The 21955-nt window shown below is 42.3% G+C and overlaps 1 protein-coding gene across 1 annotated transcript in view; it reads left to right on the top strand.

The window, feature by feature from the left end:
* Nucleotides 1-21955, top strand: part of LOC121005463 (transient receptor potential cation channel subfamily V member 6-like) — a 69581-nt gene that overhangs the window by 45438 nt on the left and 2188 nt on the right. The window contains exons 8-14 of the mRNA XM_040438232.1: nt 10633-10845; nt 12522-12608; nt 12822-12898; nt 15373-15535; nt 18206-18272; nt 20005-20273; nt 21620-21720. Of these exons, the coding sequence (XP_040294166.1) occupies nt 10633-10845; nt 12522-12608; nt 12822-12898; nt 15373-15535; nt 18206-18272; nt 20005-20273; nt 21620-21720 (977 nt within the window). The remainder of the gene's footprint in view (nt 1-10632; nt 10846-12521; nt 12609-12821; nt 12899-15372; nt 15536-18205; nt 18273-20004; nt 20274-21619; nt 21721-21955) is intronic.

The raw sequence follows: 21955 nt of genomic DNA on the forward strand, positions 1-21955 counted from the left end.
GAGGGTATGCTGCTGATTGGCTGGAATGTGTCTGCTGACTGTGAGGTACAGGGTCAAAGTTTGCTCAATGATGATGTATAGGGGGCGGACCGAACATCGCATGTGTTCGCCCCGGCAGAGGCGAACGCGAACAAGCTATGTTCGCCGGGAACTGTTCGCCGTCGGATAGTTCGGGCCATCTCTATCCGGGAGCCATCTTGCGCATGCGCGCCTGCTTAGTCAACACGCCGGTTCGCTGGCGTCTGCAGGGGCGCACGGACCATGCACTGGGACACATCCAGGTGATACCTATCTACGTTCTCTCGCCTGACCTCTTCACTAAATGAGTTTTTAATAGGTATGACCACAGCTGATGCTTATATATTAATTGTGATATCTGACTTTACTGACTATATAGGATGAGTTCCTAGGACTCAAATGCACATGGACCTCTGAGGAAGCTAGTCGAGGCACTAGCGATACGCGTCAGGCTTCAAGTGCACTCCTCTTGGATGGGTTTTGTATGCCTTGTGTGATACCATTATGTTTGTGCCATCACTACAGGATTGAGGGAGTTGTTTCAGGGATTACATTGTTTACCCGTTCTTGCATAGCTCTCTCTGTGGCACATCACCACAAAGATATATATACTGTCATACTCCAATTGTACCATCCTTGGGGTTTGCCCCATGTACATGTTGTTTGTTTTTAATCTTTATATATTTCAATAAATTGTATTTTTGAGGTGCGGCCATTGTATGGTATTTCTTTGTCTTGTTCTGTTCATACTTGCTACATATACCAGGCCAGCACTCTGCTTCATCATTATTGGTGTGCCCCCCGTGTTTTAGTATTGTAAATTCGGACTCTACCATTTGAATGTCTCAGCAGAAATCGAGACTCATCAGACCATGCAACATTTTTCCAGTCTTCAACAGTCCAATTTTGGTGAGCTCGTGCAAATTGTAGCCTCTTTTTCCAGGATGGCACATCAATGCGAGCTGTGGCAAGAAGGTTTGCTGTGTCTGTCAGCGTAGTGTCCGGAGCATGGAGGCGCTACCAGGAGACAGGCCAGTGCATCAGGAGACGTGGAGGAGGCCGTAGGAGGGCAACAACCCAGCAGCAGGACCGCTACCTCTGCCTTTGTGCAAGGAGGAACAGGAGGAGCACTGCCAGAGCCCTGCAAAATGATCTCCAGCAGGCCACAAATGTGCATGTGTCTGCTCAAACGGTCATAAACAGACTCCATGAGGGTGATATGAGGGCCCGACATCCACAGGTGAGGGTTGTGCTTACAGCCCAACACCGTGCAGGACGTTTGGCATTTGCCAGAAAACACCAAGATTGGCAAATTCGCCACTGGCGCCCTGTGCTCTTCACAGATGAAAGCAGGTTCACACTGAGCACATGTGACAGACGTGACAGAGTCTGGAGACGCCGCGGAGAACGTTCTGCTGCCTGCAACATCCTCCAGCATGACCGGTTTGGCATTAGGTCAGTAATGGTGTGGGGTGGCATTTCTTTGGAGGGCCGCACAGCCCTCCATGTGCTCGCCAGAGGTAGCCTGACTGCCATTAGGTACTGAGATGAGATCCTCAGACCCCTTGTGAGACCATATGCTGGTGCGGTTGGCCCTGGGTTCCTCCTAATGCAAGACAATGCTAGACCTCATGTGGCTGGAGTGTGTCAGCAGTTCCTGCAAGACGAAGGCATTGATGCTATGGACTGGCCCGCCCGTTCCCCAGACCTGAATCCAATTGAGCACATCTGGGACATCACGTCTCGCTCTATCCACCAACGTCACGTTGCACCACAGACTGTCCAGGAGTTGGCAGATGCTTTAGTCCAGGTCTGGGAGGAGATCCCTCAGGAGACCGTCCGCCACCTCATCAGGAGCATGCACAGGCGTTGTAGGGAGGTCATATAGGCACGTGGAGGCCACACACACTACTGAGCCTCATTTTGACTTGTTTTAAGGACATAACATCAAAGTTGGATCAGCCTGTAGTGTGTTTTTCCACTTTAATTTTGAGTGTGACTCCAAATCCAGACCTCCATGGGTTGAAAAATTTGATTTCCATTTTTTTATTTTTGTGTGATTTTGTTGTCAGCACATTCAACTATGTAAAGAACAAAGTATTTCAGAAGAATATTTAATTAATTCAGATCTAGGATGTGTTATTTTTGTGTTCCCTTTATTTTTTTGAGCAGTGTATGTATATATATATATATATATATATATATATATATATATATATATATATATATATTGTCACCACCAGACATCTGAGAAGCTCTGACAGACGTCCTTCAGAACCTCCTCCTTGAGGTTCCTTTTGTTTTGCTTTCATTTTCTCATCTCGTTAGTCTCTCTCAGCTGTCATGTAGTTGCACTGATTGCATCCCTTTAAATCCCTTCCCATACTGCATCACTTTGCGGTTTATACAACTTCCTGGAGTATATGCATGCTGGATGCTACTACTGAGTCTTCTACAGATAAATTTTGTTCATTCATTTGTATTTTCCTGTTGCTGGATCCCAGGAGACCCTGACTCCCTCCGTATCAAGTGTAGGGAGCCGGTGGTCGTGTCCCCTCACTATTATAGGGTGTTTAGGGGTTAATCAGTCGAGGTACGTGGATATGCGATCTTCTACCATTGAGAATTTCGCATAGGCTGAGTAGTTAGGGAGAGAGCCAGGTCTGGTGCAGGGCTATCCCTTTGGTTCCTTAGTTTTGGATCCAGTCAGCCGGATCTTCTTTTTGTGTCTTCTAGTTTGCTGTACACCTTCCGTGACATTATAAACCGCCAAAACCGTCTTAAGCATGAATCCTGTTTCAACCTTGATTGACCGCATGCAGGGTCTTTCACTGGAGGTAGAAGATCTCCGGAAAACTGTCTCTCAGTTTGAGGTGACCATTTCTGCTTACGTTCATGGAGTTTGTTCTGAGCCTAAGATCTCGCTTCCGGATACGTTCTCCGGGGGTAGTGAGAATTTTGTTCGTTTTAGAGATGTTTGCAAACTCCATTTTTGCTTACTTCCCCATTCCTCTGGTGATGAGGAGCGGAGGGTGGGATCATCATCTCGCTGCTCAGGGATAACGCTCAGTCTTGGGCTTTTTCGCTGCCGGTGGGGGCACGGCCCCTCCGTTCAGTGGATGAATTTTTTTTAGCCCTGGGTCAGATATATGATGATCCGGATCATATTGCTCTGGCTGAGTCTAGACTACGTCTTTTATGCCAGGGTAAACAATCCGCAGAGATATACTGTTCAGAATTTCGGAGATGGGCAGCTGATACTGGTTGGAATGATGCTGTACTCCGAAGTCAATTTTGCCATGGTCTTTCAGAGGGATTAAAAGATGCATTTGCCTTTCATGAGAGACCTACCTCCTTGGACTCTGCCATGTCTCGGGCCGTTCGTATTGACAGGCGTCTTAGAGAGAGAGGAGAGATCACTCCTTCCTGTCATACTCAGTCCAAGGACAGTGCGGCGGTCTCATTCAGTGCACAGGGGTCTCAGTCGCTCTCAATCCCTTCTGAGCAGGGGCCTATGCAGCTGGGTTTGCTTGCCTCTGACAATAGAGGATTCAGCTCTCATGGGAAGGTTTGTTTCTGTTGTGGAGGTATAAATCATTTGGCAAATGTTTGTCCCTCTAGGAGATTCAGGCAGTTTTTTGAAAGTAATAAAGAAACAAAAAAAAAAAAATCCTCTAAAAACGTTCCATCTGTTACTATTGGCAAGGTTGATGCGGAAATTGAAGGTTTTCCGTTTGCTTGTAGTTCCCGTTTTGTCCTACCTGCCAGGGTGGCACTAGAGAGCAAGAATATTTTTTGAGAGATTTTTGTAGATAGTGGAGCTGCTGTCAATCTTATTTATAATCAATTTGCTATAACTCATGGTTTCCAGGTATGCACTTTGGGAAAGCATATACCTGTTTTTGCTATTGATTCCATTCCACTTTCTCAGAAATCGTTAAAGGGCATAGTTCACAATATCCGTTTGATTGTGAGTGATACTCATGTTGAGGATGTGTCATGTTTCATCCTAAACGGGTTGCCTACTCTAGTGTTGGGGCTACCCTGGCTCACTAAACATAACCCCACCATTGATTGGCAAGCGAGACAAATAAATGGTTGGAGTGACTTTTGCAGAGAGAATTGCGTCACAACATCTGTTTCAGAGTTTTCTACTAAGACTGTACCATCTTTTCTCTCTGAATTTTCGGATGTGTTTTCTGAGAGTGCTGTTCAGGAATTGCCCCCTTTACAGGGAGTACGATTGCCCTATTAATCTCACCCCAGGCGCCAAGCTGCCTAAATCTCGTTTATACAATCTCTCCCAACCTGAAAGGCTCGCTATGCGTGCTTATATCTCTGAGAGTCTGAGAAAGGGACACATACGACCCTCGAAGTCACCTGTTGCCGCTGGTTTTTTCTTTGTTAAGAAAAAAGATGGTTCTTTAAGACCATGTCTGGATTTCAGGGAGCTGAACAGTATCACAATTCGTGACCCTTATCCGCTTCCTCTGATCCCGGACCTGTTTAACCAGATTGTGGGGGCTACAGTTTTTTCCAAATTGGATCTAAGAGGGGCATACAACCTGGTCAGGGTCAGAGAAGGAGACGAATGGAAGACGGCCTTCAATACCCCTGAGGGCCATTTTGAGAATTTGGTTATGCCTTTTGGTTTGATGAATGCTCCAGCTGTTTTTCAGCATTTTGTGAACAGCATTTTTTATCATTTAATGGGGAAATTTGTATTAGTGTATCTGGATGACATTTAGATTTTTTCTCCTGATTTCAAAACTCATAGGGAACATTTACGTCAGGTCTTGCTCATCCTGCGGGAGAATAAATTGTACGCTAAACTGGAAAAATGTGTGTTTGCGGTTCCAGAAATTCAATTTCTGGGGTTTCTTCTCTCCGCTTCTGGTTTTCGCATGGACCCCGAGAAGGTCCGCGCTGTGCTTGAGTGGGAGCTTCCTGAGAATCAGAAGGCGCTGATGCGTTTTCTGGGTTTTGCCAATTATTACAGGAAGTTTATTTTGAATTATTCCTCTGTTGTTAAACCACTTACTGATATGACTAGAAAGGGGGTAGATTTTTCCTCCTGGTCGGTAGAGGCGCGTAAGGCCTTTTCTAATATCAAGGAGGGTTTTGATTCCGCTACTATCTTGGTACAACCTGATATTTCTCTACCCTTCATAGTTGAGGTTGATGCTTCTGAGGTGGGTGTGGGTGCGGTCTTGTCTCAGGGTCCCTCTCCTGCCAAATGGCGACCGTGTGCCTTTTTCTCGAAGAAACTCTCCTCCGCAGAGAGAAATTACGATGTGGGAGATAGGGTGTTGTTGGCCATCAAGTTAGCTTTTGAGGAATGGCGCCATTGGCTAGAGGGAGCCAGACACCCTATTACCGTGTTTACTGACCATAAGAATCTGGCCTACTTGGAGTCAGCCAAGCGTCTGAACCCGAGACAGGCCAGATGGTCTTTGTTCTTTTCAAGGTTTAATTTTGTTGTCACCTTCCGCCCTGGGGTTAAGAATGTGAAGGCGGATGCCCTGTCACGTTGTTTTCCGGGAGGTGGGAATTTTGAAGACCCGGGTCCCATTTTGGCTGAAGGTGTGGTGGTTTCTGCTCTTTATCCTGAATTGGAGGCAGAGGTTCAGGTAGCCCAGTCAGAGGCTCCTGATCTTTGTCCTCCTGGGAGGTTGTTTGTGCCTCTCGCTTTAAGACACAGGATTTTTAAGGAGCACCACGATACTGTCCTTGCTGGGCACCCGGGGGCAAGAGCCACAGTGGATCTCATCGCTCAGAGATTCTGGTGGCCGGCGATTCGTAAGTTGGTTGAGGGTTTTGTGGCAGCCTGCGAGACCTGCGCTCGTGCCAAAGTCCCTCATTTACGGCCATCGGGTCCTCTCCTTTCGTTACCCATTCCTTCCCGTCCTTGGACACATCTGTCCATGGACTTCATTACGGACCTGCCTCGTTCCTCGGGGAAGACTGTGATTCTGGTGGTGGTGGACCGTTTTAGCAAAATGGTGCATTTCATTCCTTTTCCTGGCTTGCCCAATGCTAAGACGCTGGCGCAGGCATTTATTGATCACATTGTCAAATTGCATGGTATTCCTTCAGACATAGTCTCTGATAGGGGCACACAGTTTGTTTCCAGATTCTGGAAGGCTTTCTGTTCTCGCTTGGGGGTTCGGTTGTCATTCTCTTCTGCTTTCCACCCGCAGTCGAATGGTCAGACAGAGCGCGTCAATCAGAATCTGGAGACATATCTGCGCTGTTTTGTGGCGGAGAATCAGGAGGATTGGTGTTTTTTTGTCCCTTGCTGAGTTTGCTTTAAATAACCGTCGTCAGGAGTCCTCTGATAGGTCACCATTTTTTGGTGCATATGGGTTTCATCCGCAGTTTGGGACATTCTCTGGAGAGGGGTCTTCTGGTTTACCTGATGAGGACAGATTCTCCTCATCTTTGTCATCGATTTGGCAAAAGATTCAGGATAATCTAAAGAGCATGAGTGAGAGATATAAGCGTGTGGCGGATAAGAGACGTGTGCCTGGTCCGGACCTGAATGTTGGTGATCTGGTATGGTTGTCTACTAAGAATATCAAATTGAAGGTTCCCTCTTGGAAGTTGGGTCCTAAGTTTATTGGGCCTTACAAAATCTTGTCCGTCATCAATCCTGTTGCCTACCATCTTGATCTTCCTCAGACTTGGAAGATCCATAATGTTTTTCATAAGTCCTTATTAAAACCTTATGTCCAACCCATTGTACCCTCGTCTTTGCCTCCTCCTCCGATTGTGGTTGATGGTAATCTTGAATTTCAGGTCTCTAGGATTGGGGATTCTCGTGTTGTCCGCGGTTCTCTCCAGTACCTCGTTCATTGGGAGGGTTATGGGCCTGAGGAGAGGATATGGGTCCCAGTGACAGACATTAAGGCCACTCGTCTCATCAGGGCTTTCCATAGGTTCCATCCTGAGAAGGTGGGCTCTGAGTGTCCGGAGTCCACTCGTAGAAGGAGGGGTACTGTCACCACCAGACATCTGAGAAGCTCTGACAGACATCCTTCAGAACCTCCTCCTTGAGGTTCCTTTTGTTTTGCTTTCATTTTCTCATCTCGTTAGTCTCTCTCAGCTGTCATGTAGTTGCACTGATTGCATCCCTTTAAATCCCTTCCCATACTGCATCACTTTGCGGTTTATACAACTTCCTGGAGTATATGCATGCTGGATGCTACTACTGAGTCTTCTACAGATAAGTTTTGTTCATTCATTTGTATTTTCCTGTTGCTGGATCCCAGGAGACCCTGACTCCCTCCGTATCAAGTGTAGGGAGCCGGTGGTCGCGTCCCCTCACTATTATAGGGTGTTTAGGGGTTAATCAGTCGAGGTACGTGGATATGCGATCTTCTACCATTGAGAATTTCGCATAGGCTGAGTAGTTAGGGAGAGAGCCAGGTCTGGTGCAGGGCTATCCCTTTGGTTCCTTAGTTTTGGATCCAGTCAGCCGGATCTTCCTTTTTGTGTCTTCTAGTTTGCTGTACACCTTCCGTGACATTTATATATACATACTTCCGTGACATACTTCTGATATATATGAATGCATAATATATGGAAAACTACTACTGATGGTTTTTATCCATAATTTTTAGCCATAATATATTTACATATATGATATATATATATATATATATATATATATATATATATATATATATATATATACAGTGGGGGAAATAATTATTTGACCCCTCACTGATTTTGTAAGTTTGTCCAATGACAAAGAAATGAAAAGTCTCAGAACAGTATCATTTCAATGGTAGGTTTATTGTAACAGTGGCAGATAGCACATCAAAAGGAAAATCGAAAAAATAACTTTAAATAAAAGATAGCAACTGATTTGCATTTCATTGAGTGAAATAAGTATTTGAACCCTCTAACAAAAAAAGACTTAATACTTGGTGGAAAAACCCTTGTTTGCAAGCACAGAGGTCAAACGTTTCTTGTAATTGATGACCAAGTTTGCGCACATTTTAGGAGGAATGTTGGTCCACTCCTCTTTGCAGATCATCTCTAAATCCCTAAGGTTTCGAGGCTGTCTCTGTGCAACTCTGAGCTTGAGCTCCCTCCATAGGTTTTCGATTGGATTAAGGTCCGGAGACTGACTAGGCCACTCCATGACCTTAATGTGCTTCTTCTTGAGCCACTCCTTTGTTGCCTTTGCTGTATGTTTTGGGTCATTGTCGTGCTGGAACACCCATCCACGACCCATTTTCAGTTTCCTGGCAGAGGGAAGGAGGTTGTCGCTCAGGATTTCACGATACATGGCTCCGTCCATTTTCCCGTTTATGCGAATAAGTTGTCCTGTGCCCTTAGCAGAAAAACACCCCCAAAGCAAAATGTTTCCACCCCCATGCTTGACGGTGGGGACGGTGTTTTGGGGGTCATAGGCAGCATTTTTCCTCCTCCAAACACAGCGAGTTGAGTTAATGCCAAAGAGCTCTATTTTGGTCTCATCAGACCACAGCACCTTCTCCCAGTCACTCTCTGAATCATTCAGGTGTTCATTGGCAAACTTCAGACGGGCCTGCACATGTGCCTTCCTGAGCAGGGGGACCTTGCGAGCCCTGCAGGATTTTAATCCATTGCGGTGTAATGTGTTTCCAATGGTTTTCTTGGTGACTGTGGTCCCTGCTAATTTGAGGTCATTAACTAACTCCTCCCGTGTAGTTCTAGGATGCTTTTTCACCTTTCTCAGAACCATTGACACCCCACGAGGTGAGATCTTGCGTGGAGCCCCAGAGCGAGGTCGATTGATGGTCATTTTGTGCTCCTTCCATTTTCGAACAATCGCACCAACAGTTGTCACCTTCTCTCCCAGCTTCTTGCTAATGGTTTTGTAGCCCATTCCAGCCTTGTGCAGGTCTACAATTTTGTCTCTGACATCCTTGGACAGCTCTTTGGTCTTTCCCATGTTGGAGAGTTTGGAGTCTGCTTGATTGATTGATTCTGTGGACAGGTGTCTTTTATACAGGTGACTAGTTAAGACAGGTGTCCTTAATGAGGGTGACTAATTGAGTAGAAGTGTCTAACCACTCTGTGGGAGCCAGAACTCTTAATGGTTGGTAGGGGTTCAAATACTTATTTCACTCAATGAAATGCAAATCAGTTGCTATCTTTTATTTAAAGTTATTTTTTCGATTTTCCTTTTGATGTGCTATCTGCCACTGTTACAATAAACCTACCATTGAAATGATACTGTTCTGAGACTTTTCATTTCTTTGTCATTGGACAAACTTACAAAATCAGTGAGGGGTCAAATAATTATTTCCCCCACTGTATATATATATATATATATATCATATATGTAAATATATTATGGCTAAAAACTTTATATATATATATATATATATATATATATATATAGTTTCTGCCGGGATTTGAACTCCCAACCTTGCACATTAGAGGCAAGGTCATTAACCAATACATTATAGAGCTACATTTTAACCTGCACAGAAATATAAAATAAGTCTTCTGCTGAATAGGAATACTCACTACATCAGAAACTACTATGAGGTTTTTGTGACACAGTTTAGCATTCAGCTTTATAGCTGAGTGGATAAGGTCCTTGCCTCTAATGTACAAGGGGTTGGGAGTTCAAATCCTGGCAGAAACTTTTCAGAAATAGATGCTAAATTACATTTAAATACACTGACTCGAGCATTGCGCTCAAGTATACGCAGTGTTCGGCCAAGCATACCGATGCTTGAGCCTAACTGGTGTTCTGCCGAGCATGCTCGCCCAACACTACTAAGCATCATTACTCTGTGCTCCTCCTTCTTGACCTTTCAACCACTCTCTTCTGTTGCAAACTCTCTCATCCTTTGACATCAGAGACCTGTCCTTCTACTGGATCTCCTTGTACCTCACCAACAGAACCTTTATTGTTTCCCACTTACATACTATCTCCTCATCACTCCACCTCTCTGTTGGTGTCTGTCCTGGCTCCCCTATTTTTCTCCATTTATACATTCAGCCTAGGACAGCTCATAGAGTCCCATGGCTTCCAATTCTACCTCTATGCTTATGACACTCAAATCTACCTCTTTGGTCCAGATGTCACTTCAGTGCTATCCAGACACCCTGCGTGTCTATCAGCTATATCTTCATTCTTCTGCTCTCGCTTATTAAAACTCAACATGGAGAAAGTTTAATTCAACTCCACCCCATTTCAGACAATCGTTTACATGTTTTCTCATGTGCATCCCCCATGCTCCGGAACTAGCACATCAGACTCTGCCCCGACATCCAACTCTTCATAAGCAACCTGAAAACCCACCTCTTCAGGAAAACCTACCACTTGCTATGAGCATGCAGCCACAGCCAGATGAGCAGCATTTACCCTCACCTACTATGTTCTTCCCCTTCCCTTGTAGAATATAAGGTTTCACAGGCAGGGTCCTCTCTCCCTCTGTTTCAGTTTGTTAATAGTTTCATGTGAATCCTATTTGTGTTTTTTATATTGTATAATATATTTTATGTATATTATATAAATAATAATAATAACAATACTAATAGTAGTATATTGTGTAAGTATTATAGTATTGTGCCTATCTAACAATCTTGATGTCTTTTATCTCTTAGGCTCATAAAATACTGAATATTTCTCCAGTTAAGGAGCTCCTTGAAAAGAAATGGAACTCTTTAGGGAGGCCATACACCTGGTTCCTGGCCCTAGTGTATGTTTTGTATATGATCTGCTTCTCCCTATGTTGCGCCAACCGCCCTCTGATGCCACGAGAAGAAAACATCACAGACCTCAGAGATATTACTCTGTATGTTAAGAAACCCCTGAAGGTGGGACACATAGATAATTATATACATTAAAAATAATCTTTGCAGGGAAGTAAATAATGTCTTACAGAAAGTAAAACAGGTGATGTTATCAATAGCCACAATGTTTAGTACGTTTCCCAGGTAGTCCCACCAACACCACCTTCCATTCCAATAAGGTAGTGTAGCTCAGTGATGGGAATCCATTTTAAGTAGTTGGTAGACAATCTTACATTATGCTTTAATTATACCCATCAGCTTGCTAAACATCGACCATGGAACTAGTGATATCGCAAGTCTTGGTCAAGTCCTGTTTGCAACAATTTTTTTAAAGAAAAATCAATAACTTTGGAACTTTAAAAATGTACTTACCCTATGGCAGCCCTGGTAACTGGATCCAAAAAGTTGAGTCATACTGTGACCTTAAGTCACTTGATCAGTTAATGTTTTCCGTACCATGGTTTAAATATGTTGATGTAGAACTGTAGAAGACAAGAATAATGTTTGGGTCAGAGACGAGGTGTAGGTACTGTATGTGGCGGTCTAGGTAGCCCATGTATGGGGTATGATGAGTGCTTTTTTTTAGTGCACTGGAGAAGACAGACTTTCTTTACCCAATTAATCAACTGGTTGAAGGTGAGTGATAGGTGACACACTATATAGAGAAAGATGGTGGAAGGAAACGGAAGAAAGCCCTACAACAGATGTATGGTATGGTGAACAACTGACCCTAAATTGAGTTTTGCAGGTGTTAATTTGTCCATCCAAGATCTTTATTGCAACTTCAGGAATCAAGAATCGTGGGATGCATTTTGACTCCAAGAAACCTTGATGACCCTAACTTGATCATTAGTGATTATGCCTAGTACACCAAAGTATTCTCAAATTTCACTTGACCGTTCATTTGAATCACCATGACCTATCTTATGGTTAACCTGAAAATATGCTACTTACTGTAGTTGCAATTCCTTAACCCCCTTCTTGCAAAATGCTGTACATATACTGTGCTGAGCCCATGCAATCTACAGTGGGAACCGCTTGCTCCAAACCCGACCCTTAGATGCCATGTTCAATAATAACTAGGGCATCTAACTGGGACTGCAGGATCCTGATGGTTACTATGGCAAACTGAGGCCCAAAAATGGGCTCTAGCATTACCATGTAGGAATAGCAATTAGACCCTGAAGTATTGTTTTGTATTTTACCAGTGATCGAATTGTTGAATATAAGGTGAAAAATACAGTATGTTTTTGAAAAGGCAACTTTCAATTAAAAGCATAATTTTCCTTCATCCAGAACTTTATATCGTAAAAAAAAATGTATATATATTTGGTTTTACAACAAAAATCCTTGAAAATTAAAGTAATTGCTGCTAAACTTATGTTTTCTAACGTCCTAAAAATGTAAAAGTGCCTTTTAAATTATGCCAACATGCAGTAAAGAGGATATATGGTAAAAGTTAACTATTTAGTAAGGTATGACTAGCTGACTTGAAAATTGCATTTTGTTTTTCATTTTTGTAAAATTTGTGATTTAAAAAAAAAAGATAAAAAAATGAAAGCAAAATATATTGACCAAAATGTAAAAAATCACGTAAAGCACAATGTGTCACGAATAAAAAAGCCTCAGAATCTCTTAGTCATGGAGCTGACATTAAGGGGTTAACCTTAGCTTACTTGGTTTCTCTCTTCCATCCCTAGGAATCTTATTTAACATATTCTGATCATCTAAGACTTGTGGGCGAGGTGATTTCAGTCATCGGAGCTTTAATACTTTTGTTGAGCGAGGTAAGATTGGTACCTTTTGGTTTCCCACCAACCTTTGCCAGTTAGAACACTCCTTCCGATATCGGTGGTTTCGACCAACATTAATCTAATCTAATGTGTTAGGTCACCTTGATTCATATAGAACACATATGAACACTGTTAGGCCCATCAGACCATTGATAATAATTTTTTTAATTAGTGCAAAATTCTTACAAAATTTTATTTTTCTTCCAGCTTTCAGACATCTCTAGAAATGGTTTGAAGTACTTCATCAGTCACACATTCTGGAGAAATCAATTCAGCATAATCAAGTGAGATACCATGGTAAAGGGGATGTCTCAGGAAGGAAGCCCCTATTTTTTATAGGAAATATATTACCTATATTTATTGTACCAATTTAGACTAGATACTGACACCTATTTTTGTATTAGATATATTACACTGATTGTTAAGGGCAGTGGTGTGGAACCACTATGTTAACCAACCTGTTGGACTAAAAAGAGCTAAAACTAAGGGTGTTATCTTTGCAGTACCCTGGTATTTACCCTTTAACCCCTATACAGGGATCTGGAGCCCTGATGTGTTTGACAACTGATCTGTGGGGTCAGAGAAACAGGTGCCTAGGGATCAGGCAATACATGTACTCAGTAACAGGCTGGGCTCAAGGCAGAGTTCATGCAAATTTGAGAAACAGTCCAAAGGTCTGAGCAGGCACAGAGTACATATGGTGATCAGACTCAGGTCAGGTCAGGTGGCAGAGGGTCTGAATCTGGTAATCAGGCAGAAGTCGGTACATGGGCAGACAAGCAGATTACAGCACCTCTGCAGGATCTAGCATGCTAGTAAACCTGTTACTCAGGAAACTCTCCCCAGGAAAAGCTGCCTTGAGTACCCACAGGTGCAGTTTAGCATGCGCAAGCTGGTCCTTTAAGTGCATGTGCCCATGATCTATGGGAGAAATTAGGAGAGCAGGAAGACCAGTACAGGCTGTGGCCTCAACAGGGGACAAAGGACTCCGGAGGCCGGACAGACTACTGAAGGGCAGAGGAGGGCCAGCAGGATCTGGCTGCCAGTAGAGGCAGCAGGAAGGTAAGAAAGCCAGGACTCATGCCCACCCAGAAAATCAGGATGGTGGCAGACACAGTGCAAGTATAACAATGATTATGGGGTGACTATCTTTCCTTAGCTTCTGTTATAAATATGCTTTACAAGGACCATAGGAGCCTGTAGTCTGGAGATGACTCATTGATTTCTAAGGGAGAATATTGTGGGCATTCGCTGTACAAAGGTCACTGTGTAGGAAGGATGCAAGCTTTAAAATCGCCTATTGTGAATGTTGTATCCTGTGTTACCTACTGTATATATAGAGGTTTTACCTGGCACTGGTATCTTGCCTGTGATGACAAAGAGATGAATACTGAGAAGAGATCACTGCAGAACAGGAAGTGTCAGCCTTTTATGAGAAAGTAAAAACTGCAAGATTTAAGGACTATGTTGAAGTATACAGATAATGACTTGGAGAATAAAAATAAATAAATAAGAATTCTTAAAAATATAGTTGTCATTACAACATGATTTAAACAATTGATCATTTTCTGATGACCCATTACCTTTAAAATCATGTAGTTTCTAGTATAAGATGGTGGCAGGTAGAGTACTTGAGGTGGTGTATATCTTATATGCTCAGATGGGTAAAAATAAAATCCAGAAAGTGGGTTGTTTCAGTAAAGTGTAGTTTTATGAGCTGGATTGTTATAGAATGGCAGGTAGGGGGACCTGCCATTCCCTCCCCAACTCTAGTGCACCATCCAGATGTAGCTTATGGGCTCATTACTGGGGGAATAAATACAGGGCTGAAATGGTTATTCAGTGCCAATGTCTGGAAGCTGCCTGACCTGTGGGCTGTGAAAAGCCTCTTCCCTCTATTTGTATTGAAGTACTTAGGTGAGGTGAACTTCTGCATAGTTAGCACCCAGATGGGCAGGTGTTTTGTTTGGTGTTTATGTTCCTGTGAACTTGTTCCAAAGTGACCACATAAGTTTGGCTACCATTATGCTGTTTTGGACTTGAAGCCTTTGAAATCTGTTATAGCCGACCCCAACCACCACGCCCTGTTCGCGACACTATCTATGCCCACTCAGTTGGATTGAAGCCCTTGTAAATATAGGATGCAGCAGGGCTGAATTTGACATTAAACGATTTCTTTTTTTTTACCATGATTTGTAAAATAACTACAATTATCAGCATTTCTTGGAAATGTACCAATAACATGATATCTCAGTACATCTTGCCAGCTGAAAATGACAAACTTATCGTTGTTGGGTCTGTAAATTATAATCTGAAAATGTAACAGGCAAATACAGCTAATCCCAACTAGAGATGAGCGAATTTCCGCTTATAAAATTCGTTCACACTTCGTTTGTTGGTAAAAGGTGAATTGCGTTATGGATTCCGTTACCACGGACCATAACGCAATTCTATGACGGAATGCATAACGGAATGCCTTTAGAGGCAGGAGAGGACTCCCCTGCATAATGGAAATGGGACGGATACGTTTTGGAGCCCATAGACTTCTATTATGACAGAATGAATAACGGAATGCCTCTAAAGGCATTCCGTTATGCATTCCGTTATAGAACTGCGATATGGTCCGTGGTAATAGAATCCATAACGCAATTCACCTTTTACCAACAAACGAAGTGTGAACGAATTTAAAAATATGAAATTCGCTCATCTCTAATCCCAACCAATGACCTGTTCTACCAAATGATTCCTGTATTTACAGAATTTCCTACTCTTGTCTGATCTTGGTCATCCTTGTTCTGCGATTGACTGATTCAGAAGAAATTTACCCCATGGCTGTGGCCTTAGTACTGGGCTGGTGTTATACCATGTACTTTGCCCACGGCTTCCAAATGCTGGGACCATTCACCATCATTATACGAAAGGTAAGAACATTTATAAAACACACAACATTGTAAATTTACTGTAAATCTTGGCATGTGTAAAAAAAAAAGTTCCTTATGTTACTGGACACTGTTAATGGACATACAGGGGTTGTCCCAACTGGGACATTCCTGGCATCCCAACTGGATTTTCCATAAATGTCCAATGGATGAGGACTGTATCCTAGTGATATGCCTTGAATGTCCCAAATGGGAGTAACCATTTAACTACTGGTACAGGTGATATTCTGCCGCAACGTCTTCCATTGAAGATAACTCCAATCCAGGCCGTTCTACCTCTCATCGGTGTCTAAATGGCTGGACAGAGGATTAGGGAACCTCCTTGTCACCCCATCAGCTGCCTTATAATACAGTTGTGGCAGTTGATGCCCCCTGAGGTCTTTGCTTGTATGGTGAAGTTCCTTAAAAAAAATAAAAATTATATATATACAGTACAGACCAAAAGTTTGGACACACCTTCTCATTCAAAGAGTTTTCTTTATTTTCATGACTATGAAAATTGTAGATTCACACTGAAGGCATCAAAACTATGAATTAACACATGTGGAATTATATACATATTTCACTTCACAGGTGTGCCCTGTCAGGTTTAATAAGTGGGATTTCTTGCCTTATAAATGGGGTTGGGACCATCAGTTGCGTTGAGGAGAAGTCAGGTGGATACACAGCTGATAGTCCTACTGAATAGACTGTTAGAATTTGTATTATGGCAAGAAAAAAGCAGCTAAGTAAAGAAAAACGAGTGGCCATCATTACTTTAAGAAATGAAGGTCAGTCAGTCAGCCGAAAAATTTGGAAAACTTTGAAAGTAAGGGCTATTTGACCATGAAGGAGAGTGATGGGGTGCTGCGCCAGATGACCTGGCCTCCACAGTCACCGGACCTGAACCCAATTGAGATGGTTTGGGGTGAGCTGGACCGCAGAGTGAAGGCAAAAGGGCCAACAAGTGCTAAGCATCTCTGGGAACTCCTTCAAGACTGTTGGAAGACCATTTCAGGGGACTACCTCTTGAAGAGAATGCCAAGAGTGTGCAAAGCAGTAATCAAAGCAAAAAGTGGCTACTTTGAAGAACCTAGAATATGACATATTTTCAGTTGTTTCACACTTGTTTGTTATGTATATAATTCCACATGTGTTAATTCATAGTTTTGATGCCTTCAAAGTCATGAAAATAAAGAAAACTCTTTGAATGAGAAGGTGTGTCCAAACTTTTGGTCTGTACTGTGTATATATATATATATATATATATATATATATATATATAATTTAAATGGCCAGAAAAAAATCCAAAGTAAAAAAAAAAACTTTTCACCATAGAAGATTATTTATTTAAAAAAGTTGCACATACTTAGAATTGCTAAAGCCATCACTATCCATGCTATGAAATCCCTATCATACACAGTAAAAAAAAAATCTGAATTGTGTTATTTTGTTCCTTCCCTAACCAAAAAAAAGTTAATCAATATGATAAAAATGAAAAATATAGCTTTCCTTGCAAAGAAAAATAATATTTTTTTAAATCCCTCATAATGCCACGAAAAATAAAATAAAATAAAGTTGTAGGTCAAAACCTTGGCCACACAATAACAAAGGGAGACATTCTTTTTGTGTCATTTTTGTCTTACTTTGCTTTCGTGTCGGCTTCAAATTTATCCTTAATAATATATTAGGTGTGAGCGCAATGTGGTTTGCAGGTATATGTGTTAAAGGACACCAGAGGTTGTGACTTTTTTGACACTTTTACAAAAGTCGCGCATAGTACCGTAAGTGACCCATAATCCAGTTTTAGCTCTTAAGCACAGACCACTTTGAAAAGTGGTGAGGATCACTTGACCAAATGTCAAAAAAAAAAATCTCAATCAACAACTTTTTAAAGCCAGAAAAACTGACGTATCTGATTTGATAAATGTCCCCCAAATTGTTTTTAAAAAGTGCAAAAGTAGTAAAACTACTACATTAACCATAGAAGTTTGGTAGCATTGCATTTCTACGGCCCTGCAGAATAAAATCATTTGTGACATGGCGAATGCTACGGAGGAATTGCTGTTTTTAAATCCCACATTACCAAAAGTTTTTTCTTCAATGCATTATGTATAAGCTAAAATGATGGCATTAAAAAGTACGAGACCAACAAAAACAAATTATGGAAAAATTCAAAAGTTATAGCAGTGAAAAGGAAAAAAAGAAAAGAAAAAAACAGCATTCTTTCAATCTTTCACATTTGGGCAACATGTTCGCAGTCAAGATGTTGGGTTAGTATATGAAAGCTCTAAATCTATTACAAGTTTGTAAAAAGTACAATTCAGAGGACAGATACCAAAAATTTACCAAATCATTTACAATCTAGTTAAGTCAGTGATTATGAAATGTAAAAAATGTGTCTCCGCTTCAAATCTTTGAAAACAAAATGTGGACATCTCTGAAATCAAAGGGAAGCTCTGCCTGTTCGGCTTAGCTGCTGTGCATAAGCAGAAGCCCACCTCAATTAAATTTCCTGGTCAAAAATGATGTCCTTTAGGAAAGGTTAGGCAAGGCCCAATGATTGCAAACAGGGAACCAAACCATTAATGACTCTGCACTGATGACACTGAGAGCCTATTAAATGTAATACAGTAGATAATATCTTACAGTCTACTTTCTTGTGTGACACAGATGGCTGCTAGTGACCTCCTGAAGTTCTGCTGGCTCATGGCTGTGGTGGTTTGTGGTTACAGTTTAGGTAAGAAACACTTATATCTGACTTTTCATCGACTTATTCAACCTAAAACATTTAATAAGAATTATTACAGATGTCTCTGCAGCCATTGTTTGAGCTATGGCCCCCTAAGGGGAATGATGATTCCTGAAACAACTTTGGTTAGCCAACAAGACATTCGAAAGAACGGGACAATCAGTAATCATGGGCCCTGAGTGCCCGAAACGTTACCTTCTTAAAGATGACCCACTTAAACTTTGGAATGTAACAGGAATCTCTGGTGTCCTGGATCTTTCTATTGTGGAGCATTTTATTCAGCTGTGCAGAGGGTCGCCCCAACATTGCACAGAGAACAGCAAGTGATCCTTGGGACTTATCAAAAAGGGGTCACAAAGGGTTTTTATCAGTAATATTTCAAAAAATCTGAAAATAGAACTTTTTAGAAAAAAAACAAACGTCGAAAGCATATGTATTTCAAAGATGGTCCCGGTCAATATACTTATTGGGAAATATGGATGTCATAGAGGAGGGTCATCTGCTTGAGACTCCCTATACAACACAATGGCTCCTTTTCGGCCCATCTATGTAATGGTACATTTCCCTGTTTTGATGATTACAGGGCTAGAGAAACCAGAGACAACCCCCATGAAGTTAGTTTTTTGTGGGACGACAACATTGATGACCCATCCTTAGGATATGCCATGAATATCAGATCACTGGAGGGTCTTACTTCCAGTAGGCCTGCTGATCCCTTTATTATTTACTAAGCACAGCTCCAACTTTTTGTAGTGGTTGTGCCCAGTATTGCAGCTCCCTGTAGTTCCACCTTTTTACAGTGAATAGGACTGAGCTGCAGTACCAGGCACATCCACTACCAAAAGGACAGAGCTAGACTGGTAAGCAATGTAGGGGCCACTCCTCTTTTAGTCAGCTGATGGTCCCGGGAGTGTGACCCTAGCTGATCTGATATAAAGGAATCTGTCAGCAGTTTTGACCAAGCTAAATTACTGGCAGTAAGACATAGGGACTGGGGAGAGCATTACAAGCATACCTATTATTGAGCTTTTCTCATAGGAGTAGTGAGAATATGAACTTTTATTCTGCCTGATTCTGCTCCTGCACACGGAGCTTCACTGTGGAGCGATTTCTGCTCTTGACTGAGCTGATTCACAGCCCTTCCCCTCTGCTCTGACTGACAGGTGTATTATCCAACCAGGAGAAGCCTACAAATGTCATTCAAAGCAGAGGAAAGGAGCTGTGAAGCACTTGTAGCACTTGTCATATCTTGACCATGAAATAACCTACAGTAAGCAATGGATGGGAGTGGTCGAAATTATGGAAACGGCCAGCATTCTGCTGCCTCCATGACTTCCATAATAGTGAATGGGAGCTACGTAAACAGTGTAGAAACACAAACTACGCTGCTTCCGTAACTCGAGAGTTGCTGAAACAGCATAGCTTGCTGTTGTACACTATTCACGTAGATCCCATTCTCTGCTATGGAAGTTTTGGAAACAGCGGTGTTCTGGCTGCCTGGCCGATTTTGCAACTTTGCCTACCCGGCCTGCTGTGGGTGATTCCCATCATGCCTATGGAAAACCGAGATGGGGCAACTCCTTTAAAGAGATTGAGTGATGGCAGTTTTTATGAAATGGTTCTGCTGAACATTAGAAGAGTGCAGATGATGTGTATATGGTGGAAGATAGCGGAAAATATAGTCTTACATTTTTTTCTTCTTTTTCCTTCACTTTCCCAGCCTTCTATGTCTCTTTCCAGACAGTAGATCCACAAGCCTTTGGTGCTTTTTTCCCCTATATAATGTCCCTGATTAGCACCTACTGGCTATTCTGTAATATTCTTAATGGACCAGCCAACTATACCGTCGATTCCCCAGTGATGTACAGCCCCATCTATGGCTCTTTTTATACCCTTGCCTTCCTCCTCATGTTCAATCTGCTCATCGCAATGATGGGGGACACACAAGGAGCAATGACAAAGAAGAAAGAAGAGTTATGGAAAGCAGAGGTAAGGTATTAGTAGAATAAAGTAGTGTCAACCTTTCATTATCAAATTAGCAAAAAATATTGTTTAGGGAGATGGCTTAGGCCACTTTCACATCTGTGGCACTGTGATCCGGCTGCCAGTACCGGAAAATTCTCTGCATTTTTGGCGGAATGCAGCCGGATCTCCGCTGGACCGCATTATACTTAATGGGGCTGGCAGACATTCCAGTTTCATCTAACAGTGCCTGATGTAGAGAATTCCGTCATGCCGCAGGTGTGAAAGTAGCCTTAGACAGGGTGCCAAATCTCCTTAAAGAGACCATCCCTGTACGGACACTTACTGGAAGTACTCCATGGTATGGAGACTTATTGGTAATGCTATATGAGAAATGAATATGCAAATAGGTATCTCTCAAAAAAAGAGAACCATCTCGCCATCAGCAATGATTTGAAGTGGCTCCCTATGAATCAAGATCCAACTTTCCAACCATCCTTGGGATTTGACAAGGGAATATAGCCTAGCCAAGCTAGATATCCAGCTGTCTTGGGGTACTTGCCCCTCAGTATGGAGTACTATTCTGGCTGGCTCACTGTGATGCCTTAGGAGCAGCTTAGGTAGAGTGCTGAATCTCCTTAAAGAGACCAGTCCTGTACAGAGACCTACTGGAAGTACTGCATGACAAGGAGACTTATTGGCAATCCTCTGTACTGATTAGAGGCAGGCACACAACTCTCTACGGCTGGATATCTAACCACCCAATAAAGTCTAAATAAACATAAAAGCATTGAAATCCAGGGTTTAATCCTCCAGTACTATAGCCTCTGTTCAGCGGACATGCAGTCAGCAGAGGGATCTCTGTTCATCAGCATAGGGCAGCTCATTCCAGCTTTTATGTCTACGCCACTCCTTCACTATAAAAATACTAGATGAATGTGCAGAGCCAGATTATGGTTCTTAGGGGTCGACAACTCAGAATGGGACTCGCCTAAATGCTATCATAGCCACATATCGTGAAAGGCCCCTTCACATGTACAGTAGTCTTCTTCACTGAAGTCAGTGTAAGTCATAGAGACACCAAATCCGGTGACTCCAGTCATATGCTTGGCCAATTCAACTGGATGGGATCACCAAGTGGCCGTGAAGGATGATCAATGTTAGAGACCCCAAGGCACATGCCCCAGGTACCTTCCACCCCCAATAATCCAGCCCTGTGTATGCACTCTCATCTAAGTTAAGGAGTCTAACAGCACAGCAATATATCACAAACTGCATGTGTTTGAGGTTCAGCCTACTTAACATCAAGTAGAATTGGAAGACTGAACAATTGCTTCATAAATAGAAGTAATGTATTTTTTTTTCTCTTGTAGATCAGTGGTGCCACAGTAAAGATGGAGCAAATATTTCCAAAATGTCTTCGTTTTGGGTCAAAATCCAATGAGCAAGACTTGGAAGAAAGGCAATATATTTGGTATGTGACAACCAGAGAAAATTATTTTAAAGTCAGCTACCAGAGGTCTACATTAAAGCCCATTTCAATTCTGTTCACATCTAGTCATTGATGCCATCAGTGTCTATTGTCTTCAAGCTATAATACAGGTGAAAAGAGAACCAATAGAAACCAAATGCATGCAGTTCAGGTGCTGATTGACCCATCAGAGTCCCAGTGGCTTCTCCGATGCCCACAGTAATGGCTCCCTAAGGAC

The sequence above is a fragment of the Bufo bufo genome, chromosome 6 (assembly GCF_905171765.1).
Source record: "Bufo bufo chromosome 6, aBufBuf1.1, whole genome shotgun sequence".
In the NCBI taxonomy this organism is placed as follows: Eukaryota; Metazoa; Chordata; class Amphibia; order Anura; family Bufonidae; genus Bufo; species Bufo bufo.